A 12,527-nucleotide genomic window follows, 5' to 3' on the forward strand; every position below is an offset into this window, starting at 1 on the left:
CGCGCCTCCTAAGCGGCGCACTATCCAGTGCGCCACTGGGCCAGCCCAATGGGGGGGTTTTTTGTGTGTGTTTTTGAAATTGAGCTGTATTTGAAATATACCAAATTACTCAGATCTTTAATGTATAATTTGATGAGTTTTGACAGGTATATATATATGTCCATGTAGCCATCACTCAAATTAAAATATAGAAAGATCTCTCTTGACCAGTCAATACTCTCCCCTTGAGGCAACCATTGTTAAGATTTTTAATCCCTATAGGTTAAAAATACCTGACTCCCCTTGGAAGTGGGTCCTTCCCCAGTCAATCTTCAAGATGAATGTAGCCCCAGTCAACCCCTTAATTGCAGCCTTGTGAGAGACCCTGAGTGAGAGAACCCATCTAAGCCACACCTGGATTCCTGACCCACAGAAACTGAGACAATAGATATTGTCTTAACTCACTAAGTTTTGGGGTAATTTGCTATACATCGAATAGATAACTAACACAGATTTTGATACTGGGAATAGGGCAGCCTGAAGACGTAGGAGTGTCCTTCAAACTGAGAAGTGAGTGGAGGCTGGAAGAATTTTAAGGAGAATGTTAGAGAACAAACTGTTGGTAGAAATTTGGACTTTGTGGATGCTGCTGATGAGGGCTCAAAAGGAAGTGAAGAACGTGTTTTGGAAACTGGAGGATTCTTGTTATAGAATGACAGAAAACTTAACAGCACTGCCATCTGCTGTTATGTGGGAATGAACTTGATGATCTATCTAATATTTCCAAGCAAAGTGTTGAAAGTACCTGGCTTCTTCTTTCTGCTTATAGCAAAATGTGAAAGGAGATAAATAAATTGAGAAAAGGACTGTTAAACAGAAAGGAGTCAGAACTTGATGGTTTTGAAAAGTATTAGCTTCTCCAGATAGCACATGATGCTAAAACTAAGAAATGCTTTCACAGTGTCATGAGGGAAATGTGGTGTAGAGATAAAGCAAAGGATGTGACTGTACAGCCTTTTAAGACTTCGGAAAGATCAGAGGATCAGAGTATTCAGCCACATAAAAGCCACTTCGAAGAGATGAAATATGCCCCACAGATCTTCCCAATCAAAAAATAGGGCCTTAAGAGTGTTGTCCTCAGCCCTCAGTGTTCAAGGTAGAAAGGGGCTTATTTTGACGAGATCTATGGGTGCAGCTTTTGTCTAATGGCATGAACCTAGTAAGATTCACAGAAACCCAATAAAATTCTAGAGCAACATATATCAGCAGAAACACTACCACTTTGGACTGAAAGAGATACAAACAATACAAAAGGGAAAGATGTTTGACCCCCAAAATTCTTCTGGCAGGAGGCAGACTGAGCAAACTCTTCTGTAGCCTTTCATGAAAAAGGAGGGATGAGTCATATGTTGGAGTCAGGAACCCAGAGTGGGGAGCCAAAGCCATGAAGAATTATTCCTAGACCTTGAGATCTAGTCAAGAAATTCCTAACATTTACCCAATCAGATAACACTTTATTTTCTTCAGCATTTAAAAAATATCATTCAGCTGTAGTTTGGCATCCATTTCTTCTGTTAAGTAGTAAGTAGTTACTTGAGTCACTTGTTTTGGCTTTCAGTAGTTTGACTATGAGTATGATGTGTCTAGGTATGGTTTTCTGTATATTATCCTGCTTGGGGTTTGTCAAACTTCTTGAATCCATGTCTTTCACCAAATTTGGGAAGTTTCTACCCATTATTTTTAAAAATATATTTTCTCCCCTTTTCTTCTGTCCTTCTGGGTCTCAAATTGCATGTTTGATAGATCTTTTGATTTTGTCTTATCCTTCTGTCTTAATCTGTTTGTGCTACTATAACAAAATACCTGAGACTGGGTAATTTGTAAACAATAGAAATTTATTTCTCACAATTCTGGAGGCCAGGAAGCCCAAGATCAAGGTACTGGCAGGTTCAGTGTCTGGTGAGGGCTTCTTTCTGCTTCCAAGATGGCACCCTTGTTGCTGCATCCTCTAGAAGGGACGAACACTGTGTCCTCACATGGTGGAAGGGATGGAAGGGAAAAAAGGAAGGGACCTAGCTAGTTCCCTCCAGCCCTTTTATAAGAGCACTAATCTTTTCATGAAAGTGGAACCCTCATCATCTAATCACCTCCCAAAGGCGACACCTCTTAATACCAACAGTATTGGGGATTAAGATTCAACATGAATTTTGGAAGGAACACAAACATTCAAACTACAGCATTCCACCCTGGCCCCCCAAATTCATGTTCTTCTCACATACAAAATACATTTGTTCTATCCCGATAGCCCCAAAAGTCTTAACTCATTTCAGCATCAATTCAAAAGTGTAAACTCCAGAGTCTCATCTAAGTATCACCTAAATAAGATATAGGTGAAACTCAAGGTACAGTTCATTCTGAGGCAACTTCCCCTCCAGCTGTGAGCCTGTGAAATCAAACAAGTTATGTGCTTTCACAACATAATTGTGGGACAGGTATAGGATAGACATTCCCATTCCAAAAGGGAGAAATAGGCAAGAAGAAAGGGGTAAGAGGTCCCAGTAAGTCCAAAACCCAACAGAGTGAACAACATTAAATCTTGAGGCTTGAGGGCCGGCCCGTGGCTCACTCGGGAGAGTGCGGTGCTGATAACACCAAGGCACCGGGTTCGGATCCCACATAGGGATGGCTGGTTCGCTCACTGGCTGAGCGTGGTGCTGATAAAACCAAGTCAAAGGTTAAGATCCCCTTACCGGTCATCTTTAAAAAAAAAAAAAAAATCTTGCGGCTTGAGAATAATCTTCTTTGACTTTCATGTCCTGCCTTCTGGACATACTGGGGCAGGGGTTGGGCCACCAAGGCTCTGAGCAGCTCTGTCCCCATGGCTTTGCTGGTCACAGCCCATGTGGTGCTCTCAAGGGTTGCCTTGCTGCTCTCCTAGGCTGGCATTGCATACTAGTGGTTCTACAGGTCTGTGGTCTTGGGGGCAGTTCTTCCCCCACAGCTTCATTAAGCATTGTCCTAGTGGGTACTGTCTGCAATGGCTCTAGCCCCATGGCTCTGCTGGGGCACTGCCCCAGGTGATACTCTCAGTGGTGGCCCCAGCCTTGCAGCTATTCTCTTCCTGGGCCCTGAGGCTCTCCAAGGCATCCTTTGAAATCTAGGTGGAGGTACTCATGCCTCTATAGCTTGTGCACTCTGTGCACCTGCAGGGTTAGCACCATATGGACACCACCTGTATTAGTCCATTTCTGTTGCTTATAACAAAATACCTGGAACTGGGTGATCTATAAAGAAAACGAAATTTATTGCATATAGTTTCTGAGGCTGGGAAGTCCAAAGTCCATCTGGTGGTCATGACAGTGACCCAAGGGTCTCACATTGCAAGATGGTGGAAGCAGAGAAAGCAGAGAGAGCAAGAGAGAGAAAGATTCTCCTCTTCCTTTAAAGCCCTCAGAACCATGCCCCTTACCACCATTTTTAGTTTATTCACTACTGCATGGTCTTATAATCCAATCACCTCTTCAAGTCTCCACCTTTCAATTACCATAATAGGATTTCCTGCCCTCTTAACAGTCACAGTGGGGGCTAAGTTTCTAATACATGAAACCTGGGGACACAATTCAAGCTTCAATAAGTTTGGGGGGGACATAATTCAATCCACTGCACCACCAAAGTTATGACTTCTGCCTTCTGGTGCAGCAGCCCAAGCTGCACCTGGGTCTACTTGAGCCATAGCTGAGGTAGCCAAGGAGTGCTGCAGTGGAATGAGGGGAGCAGAGACTTGAAGTCTCTGCTCGGGGAAGTAAGTGGCTCTGGGAAGCAAGCCCCAATGTCTCACAGGTGCACTGGGCCCCCTCCTTTAAAATTATTCTGCCCTCAAGGCACTGGAATTCTTGGCCTGTGATGGGAGTGGCAGCAGAGGTAATTTCTGAAGTGCTTTCAGGGTCATTCTTCCATTGTTTGATGAGTAGCCTCTGACTTCCTTCTATCTATACTAATCTCCTTATCAAACAGTAGCTTAACCACACCCTTGGTATTCTCTCTCAAACTTTTTTTTTATTTTTCACAATCTGGCCAGGCTGAAAATTTTCTAAATCTTTAAGTTCTGCTTTTCTTTTAATTATAAATTCCATTTTTGATTGATTTGTTTCTTGCTTCTCACATTTTACTATAAGCAGTCAGGAGAAGGCAAGCAGCTCCTTCAACACTTAGTTTAGATATTTCTTCTGCCAAGTATCCTAGCTCACTGCTCACAGTTCTGACTTCCCCAAGGAATTAGGACACAGACACAATTCAGCTAAATTCTTTGCCACTTTATAACAAGGATGACCTTTCCTCCAGTTTCTAATACCTTGTTCCTCTTTTCCATCCAAGACTTCATCAGAATTGCTTTTACTATCTATATTTCTGCCAGTATTATCATCACAACCACTTAAGTAATCTAAGAAGTTTCAAGCTTTCCCTATAGTTCTTATCTTCTGAGCCCTCAACAGAATAAGTCTTTATGGTCTAGTCTCTGCATAGTACCCAGTTCCAATGCCACCTCCACATTTTTAGGCATTTGTTATAGGAATACCCCACTTCTTGGTACCAATTTCTGTTTTAATCCATTAGTGCTGCTATAACAAAATATCTGAGACTGGGTAATCTATAAACAAAAGAAATTTATTTTTTTTCAGTTCTGGAGGCTTGAAAGTCCAAGATCAAGGTGCCAGCAGGTTCTGATTGACCAAATGTCATACATAATGAATAGCAGAAATTTATAATTAGATGTTTGGATTCTACACTATATTTTATAACAAAGAGAGAAAGAGAGAGACCAGAAAGAGAGAGAAAGAGAGGGGGAGACAAAGGTACTTCGAAAAGTTCGTGGAAAGATTTGTATTATCTTTCAATTATGTTTTTCCACACCTACACAAAAAATGTATATATAGATAAAACTAGGTATTCATGGCATATGGTATATTGTGATGAAAAATCGTTTAAAAGTTTTCTATCTATCTTCTCCCTATTCCCCAGTGCTGATCATGTTGTTATGATTGTGGATTGTGTTGTTATAGGTTTCGGTGTCATTTGAGGATGTGACTGTGGACTTCAGCAGGGAGGAGTGGCAGCAACTGGACTCTGCCCAGAGACGCCTGTACCAGGATGTGATGCTGGAGAACTACAGTCACCTGCTGTCAGTGGGTAAGCACAGCCATCCTATGAAGCAGTGAGAAGTCTGCTATGGGTTTAATTGTGTCCCCCAAATAAAATATGCTGAATTCTTAACCCCCCATACTTTAGAATATGACCTTATTTGGAAATAGAGTCTTTAAAGAAGTAATTAAGCTAAAATGAGGTCATTATGGTGGGCCTTAATCCAGTATAACTGCTGTCCTTATAAAAAGGGGAAATATAGACACAGACACACACAAAGACACACACACAGAGGGAAGACAATGTGAATACACACAGGGAGAGGATGGCATGTGACTGGAATGATACATCTATAAGCCAAGAAACACCTAAGGCCACCAGAAGCTAGGAAAGAGGTATGGAACAGTTTCTTCCGTAGCACCTCTAAATAGAGGATGGCCCTGCTGACACCTTGGTTTTGGACTTCTGGCCTCCAGAACTGTGAGAAAATAAATTTCTGTTGTTTTGAACCCCTGAGTTTGTGGTACTTTGTTACAGCAGCCCTAGGAAATTAATACAGATTTTGATACTGGGAAGTGGAGTACTGCTGATACAAATACCTAGAAAATGTAGAAGTAGCTTTGGACTTGGGTAATAGGTAGAGGCTAGGAATGTTTTGATGTGCTTGATAGAAAAAGCCTATGTTCCATTGAAGAGACTTTTGTAGAAATGTGAGTGTTGAAGTACTTTTGGTGAGGTCTCAGATGGAAATGAGGAATATGTTATTGAAAACTAGAGGAAAGATGATTCTTGTTAGAAGGTGGCAGAGAACTTAGATGAATTGTATGAGATCTCTTGGGTGAAAAGTAGAACTTGTAAGTGACAACTTGAATATTTAGCTGAGGAGATTTCTAAGCAAAATGTTGAAATCACAGCCTGGTTTCTCCTTGCTGCTTATAGTAAAATGTGAGAGGAAAGAGATAAATTGAAGAAGGAATTGTTAGGAAAACAGTACCAGAACCTTAAGATTTGGAAAATTCTCAGACTATCCATATTGCAAAAATTGAGAAAGTATACTCTGGAAAGACACCAAGGTGTGTCTGGACAACCGATTGCTAAAGAGGTCTGTGACTTATAGATCCAGTCAACCATCTCAGTAGAAACACTGCCAGCTTGGGTGGAAGGGGACAGAGATGGGAGAAAATGAGGAAAGGCTGACAGACTTCTTTCCTACACATGGGAAATAGGATAGTAAAGCTATTTGGCTGTGAACATGTTATCCTTCAAGAAAAGGAAAGAATGACTTCAAGGATGGTTCAGAGACCAGTGGGGCTGCAGCTGCTACCACAGGCACTAATGGCACTGGCTGGGGAGATGGGGGACCTACTGCCTCCGCGGTTTCAGAGGGAAGGTCCATCCCCTTGTTTCAGGGTTGAGGGGCAGAGCCACCACTCAGGAAAAGGGTGTGGTGTTGCCATGCCTGATTTGCTGTCATATCTCTTAACAGTTTCACGTGTTCTTGACCTCTTTCGTCAAAGTTCTTTTCGACTTTCCCTCATGGTACTTGTGGGCTATCAGTTTTGTGCTGGTATTTAGCCTCAGGTGGAGTTTATCATTCACTTTGGGCTACATTCTCAAGCAACAAAACTCTAGTAACACCCAGACCTAGTGCTCCAGGGGCTGCTACTGGCTTCACACCATCCACAGGTTGGGCCTCAATAGAAGGACCTGGGTCCCCTACAGCAGCACTGGGGAATGGGTCTTCTGTATGCCACATTTCTGGCACCCTGCTATGGGGCAGAGATTCATCACTGGTCTCTTCTGTGTTCACCTGCCATTACTGAGGGAGTCCTTGTTAAGTTTCTTCTCCTCCTCTAACTAATACGCTTAAATTCAGTGGGTGAGTAAATTCAGGCCCCATAACAAGCTGAAAGGTGTCCTAAGGATCTGCACTGTGATTCACCTATGGGGGCCTACTAAAGTCTCCAAACCACATCTCTATCTGCCACCATCACTTCAAGCACCATTAGGTCTGCTGGATCATATGTCCCAAGTGGCAGAGCAGCTTGCACAGTCGCCTGGACCTGTTGTAGAGCCTTCTTCTGTTCTGGGTCCCACTCAAAACTAGCTGCTTTTTGGATCATTCGGTAAATGGGCCAGAGTAGCACATCCAAATGAGGAATCCAAAGAGGCACAGTAGGTGGTGTACCTCTCTTTTGCTTGTAGGAGGGGCCAGATGCAAAAAGGTATCCCTAACCTTAGAAGGGATGCCTTGACATGCCCTACACACTGGATCTCTAGATATTTCTCTGAGGTGGAAAGCCTTTAAATTTTTGTCAGAGTTATTTCCCACCCTCTCATATACAAATGTCTTACCAATAAGTCTAGAATAGTTGCTACTTCTCACTCACTAGGTCCAATAAGCATAATGTCAGCAACGTAGTGGATCAGCGTGATATCTTGTGGAAGGGAAAGGTGATCAAGATCCCTGTGAACTAAATTGTGACGTAAGGCTGGAGAATTGATAAACCCCCGCTGTAGGACAGTGAAGGTGTATTGCAGCTGAAAGCAAATTGTTTCTGGTGGTTTTTACTAACAGGTATCTCAAAAAGAAAAAAAAAAGCATTTTCCATATCAATAGCTTCACAATAGCTTCATACTGGGTAGCAGGGAATGTGTTAATTTGCTCAAGCAATTAAATTACATCTGGAAGAGCAGCTGCAATTGGAGTCACCACTTGGTTAAGTTTATAATAATCCATCCACTGTCTTTCTTCAAAATCCATCTATTCTCTGCACAGGCCGAATAGACAAGTTGAATGGGGATGTGGTGGGAATCACCACCATTTCAAGTAGCACTAATCTCTGCAACCCCTCCAGGAGTGTGGTATTGTTTTTGTTTACTATTTTCCTAGGTAAAGGCAGTTCTAGTGGCTTCTACTTGGCCTTTCCCACCATAATAGCTCCCACTCCACAGGACAGGGAACCAGTGTGAGGATTCTACCAGCTGCTGAGTATGTCAGTTTCCAGTATGCATTCAGGAACTGGGGAAATAACTACAGGATGGGTTCAGGGGTCCACTGGACCCACTGTGAGATGGACCTGAGCTAAAACTCCATAAATCACTTCATTTCTATAAGCCCCTAGTCTGACTGGTGGATCATGGTGGCATTTTGAGTCTCCTGGAATTAGTGTTGTTCAGAGCCAGTGTCCAGTAATCCCCCAAATGTCTGATTATTTCCTCATCGCCAATGCACAGTGCTATAGTTTAAGTGTCTCCTCCAAAGCTCATCTTGAAACTTAATCCCCAATGTGGCAATGTTGAAGGGTGGGGCCTTCAGGAGGTGATGGGATCATGAAGGCTATGCCCTCATGAATGGATTAATCCATCCATGCATTAATGGATTACTGGGTTATGGATGAGTGGGTTATCATGGTAGTGTCACTGATGGCTTTATAAGGAGAGCAAGTGAGCATGTTAACACCCTCAGCCCTCTCGTCATGTGTACCCTGTGCCATCTTGCGATTCTGCAGAGAGTCCTCATCAAGAAGGCCCTCACCAAATGTGCTCTCTTTACCTGGGGCTTCCCAACCTCCAAAACTGTAAGAAATAAACCTCTTGTCTTTATAAATTACCTAGTTTCAGGTATTCTGTTATAAGCAACAGAAAACAGACTAATACACACAGTTACCCTAGTAAAAGGACATAGGTCCCTTTGGAGAAGGCTGGGGGAAAGATTAATAGTATAAATTTTTGGCAGTGTGCTAGGACCTTTTCTCAAAGGGACCTGGTCTCACCTTCATTCAAGGGGTCTGGGTCTGTAAACAGGCTCAAGTCTGGGAATTGATTGAGGGGCGTGATTCTCCTTTTATGATTCAACTTTTGTTCCCTTGACCTAGAACTCTCCTGCTTATACAGATCAACTAAGAATTTAATAGACTTCCCATCTATTTCTTTTCTAGGGACATCATGATTAAGTAGCCAATGCCATAGGTCTTTGTGAGTCAGACTATTCTGATTGTTGCTTTGTCTCTGCTGTCCATTGTGGTAACCATGTCCTCCTTGCCTTTGGCAATTAAGTGCCTCCACTTGTCCCCTGCCACCTCAGGATTTGTCTGCCCCCATTACATTTAGTTTTCCCTATTCAGTGGCAGAGTTCCCACTGTAAGGTCTGACCTACAGCAAGAGTAATCACAGAGTTCTTCAAGGATGCTGGGGCTCCCCTCATAATTTTTTTCCTCACAGTTGTGACAAGTGTGTCCTCTGGACCCTCCCAGAGTGGATAAGCTGGTCTTACATGATAAATCCACTCTAACATTCCAATTTCCCTAAGCCTTCGGATAACCTTTCTCTGTAGCATACTAAGGCAGTTCTCACATTTCAACTACATTTAGTGTAGGCCACCTTTTGGTCCATGTTTCAGCCAACAAATCAAACAAACGGCTTTTTCTAACCCCTCAAGCAGCAACATCAAATTCAGAATCTTTGCTTAGTCGGCCCATATCAATCAATTCAACCTGATCCAACTTTTTGTTCCTTCCTCCATTACCCCACATTCTTGATATCCATTTCCAGATTTATGTCTGTATAAATTGGACAAACCATGCAGTTCTTTGGGAATACTCACATCCTCATGGGTCATACTTTGTACTTCACCTTTTGGGGCCTGCTTGGACTTGAGTCTCATTATAGGCATAGAGGCAAAGAAGGATGGTGGGCACAGGTGCTTAGGGGTATCACCTATGCCTGGCAAGGCAAGTACCTCAGGGGAAACCATTGAAAGTTCTCAGAAAAAGTAGGGTTCTTCTCAGATAGGGGTAGAAGGGCTGCTTTTACTAGCAAAGAAGACTCATAAGAATTTAGAGGTTTAGGGGCTGGCTGGTTAGCTCAGTTGGTTAGAGCGAGGTGTTATAACACCAAGGTCAAGGGTTTGGATTCCCATACTGCCCGGCTGCACCCCCACCAAAAAAAAAAAAAGAATTTAGAGGTTGAAGGTCCTCATATTTTCCCATTCTAATTTTCAGGATCCCATTTCTTCCCAATCAATGCTCTCACTTTAACAGTAGATACCCTACAAGGTTGTAAATTTAGTGTAATTTAGTAATTAGTATGTAATTTAGCCACTCGCCGGATTTCTTTCAGAGCAGATGTGGAAATTTTCAGGTCATTTATGTGGCTTTTAAGCTGGGAAATTGGAACCCTGAGCTCATCCTTTTCTTTCCCCACTTTGTTCACTGTATTTAGGAACAACTAGCCAATTATATTATACTTGTCAGTTTGACAAAAATGTTTGAAGATATAAAATCCATGATCACCCAGAACCTTGTCTCTTATAAGTGTTTGATTAGGAGTATGCAATGGTGATATTTTGCATATCTGTATCACCACATCATGCCATAAACTGTATCAATGCGCTCTTTACTACTGGAAATAGTTATTAATGCCTTTAAACCTAATCAAATTAGAGGATTAATTTCAGAAATCTTAGAACCGATTCAGAAAACTCATCCTTAAGATTCTGTTCCTCTACAACCACTCTTGGCACCAAAATCTGTATTAGGATTCTCCGGAGAAATGCAACTACTGTGTGTGTGTGTGTGTGTGTGTGAGAGAGAGAGAGAGACAGAGACAGAGACAGAGGTTTTAAGAACTTGGCTCACCCAATCGTGGGTGCTGGCAAGTCTAAAATTCATAGGGCAGACCAGTGGGCTGAAAATTCAGGTAAGAGTTGATATAGCCTTTAGTCCAAAATCCACAGGGCAGGCCAACAGAGTGAAAACTGAGGCAAGGTTTCTATGTTGCAGTCTTGAGGCAGAATTTCTTCCTTCATTACCCATTACACATTATCTTTGCCCTCAGCAAGCACCTCAGCTGGTCATGTTTCTTTACCTAGTGGGTCAGCCCAAACCTTCATTCTCATGTCAAAGAAAACCAGAGCTAGAGAGTAGTTCAAGGTGTAAAAACAGATTTTATTCAGGACTATCGCAATAGAGAAAAAGAGACCTCCTTATAAAAGGGGGCTCAATTCTAAATACAGCATGGACATGTGGGGATTTATAGCCAAGGAGCAGGGTAGATGCCAGTAGATGGAAAATTACTAAGAGGAAACCTCCAGGGTAAGGGGAGATTCTGGCTAAACCAAACTAACAGGATTCTTGCTGAAGACAGGCCAGGTTGATCAGATATCACCTGGGAGATGGTGGGGGATGAGGAATTTGATCAGATATCAAGGGTGATCGATATCACAAGGGTGATCGATATTGAGGTTGGGGGAGCTGGCTAAATCGATTTAACATGATTCTTGCTAAAATTGAGCAATGCAATACAGACATGGAAGTCCACAAGTCAAGGCCTAGTTGGGAAGAGAATTCAGAAGAGCCTGACTCAAGTTTGGTCAAGGAGAGCCTCTTTGTCAGTTCCTCCTCTTGTTCAAAGAAAGAAGAGACAATATAAGCCCATTTCTCATTCGGTCACCTATTGTTTATTAAGGATCAGTTGAACCATCTGTTGAGACTTGCTAGCAGAGGATATTTGCTGGATGTTGTTGGTAGGAAGACATTTAATGAGTGGAATTTAAATAAAAGAAAAACAAAGATTAATATTTGGAAACCCAGTTTCTAAGTCCAGGGAGCAGCCAGCCAAGATGATTTCTAGATGTTGGGCTCAAAGCATGTTTAGATGGTGGAGCGAGGATGGCAGTGGCAATCTGACAGATTTTCTGGTTTGCAGTTTGAATGTCTCTGGTGATGGCATAAGGTGTTCTGTTGAACCTTCTGAGCAATCCACACAGCAGCAGGTATTTCCCGTATATGATCTGCTGTGTTGATTTCTTTAAAGTTTATATCAAGTCACCCAACTTCATCTTGTGGGGCATCGGGAAAAGATCAGTTTAGTTCTCATGATGCCAAGTCAAGAGGGTGGGAAAAAAATTGAAAACGTTGGCTTGGAAAGTTGTAGCCAGATATTGGGGAAAACTAGAAGAATTGATCCATTCCAGTTTACAGGTAATAATCCACAAGGGTATGCTACAGTTTTTCATTGAAACATAAAATTTCTGTCCACCATCACCCGCCTTTTTGATCAAAGATAACCAAAGTAAGGTTATTCTTGTTTACAAAGTAAGTCTGGTCTCATTAGATTTGGCCCAATTATTTACATAAGTGTAGTAAGAATGGTAATTGTCATCTGTCAGGATGAGGACCCTATAATCCAGGTACCAGATCAGTTTTTACAAGAGGGCTTTGTAAGTATTGGCTCCATAAAGTCAAACTCAGTTCCATAAAACTGTCTGGTCATATCTGAAAATATGGCATTTCAGTCAAATCCTTGGCTATATAACCATTGTTTCCAATTACGACCTATTAGAAGAAGAAAGATTCTTATTGGACATATGCAAATGACTTTATTGCCATGAAAATAGTAACACTCAA

General features: G+C 42.1%; 1 protein-coding gene across 1 annotated transcript in view; it reads left to right on the top strand.

The window, feature by feature from the left end:
- Window positions 1–12,527, top strand: part of ZNF81 (zinc finger protein 81) — an 86,001-nt gene that overhangs the window by 47,660 nt on the left and 25,814 nt on the right. The window contains exon 2 of the mRNA XM_008577385.1: window positions 5,040–5,166. Within this exon, the coding sequence (XP_008575607.1) occupies window positions 5,040–5,166 (127 nt within the window). The remainder of the gene's footprint in view (window positions 1–5,039; window positions 5,167–12,527) is intronic.

The sequence above is a fragment of the Galeopterus variegatus genome, unplaced genomic scaffold (genome assembly GCF_000696425.1).
Source record: "Galeopterus variegatus unplaced genomic scaffold, G_variegatus-3.0.2 Scaffold1504, whole genome shotgun sequence".
Taxonomy (NCBI): Eukaryota; Metazoa; Chordata; class Mammalia; order Dermoptera; family Cynocephalidae; genus Galeopterus; species Galeopterus variegatus.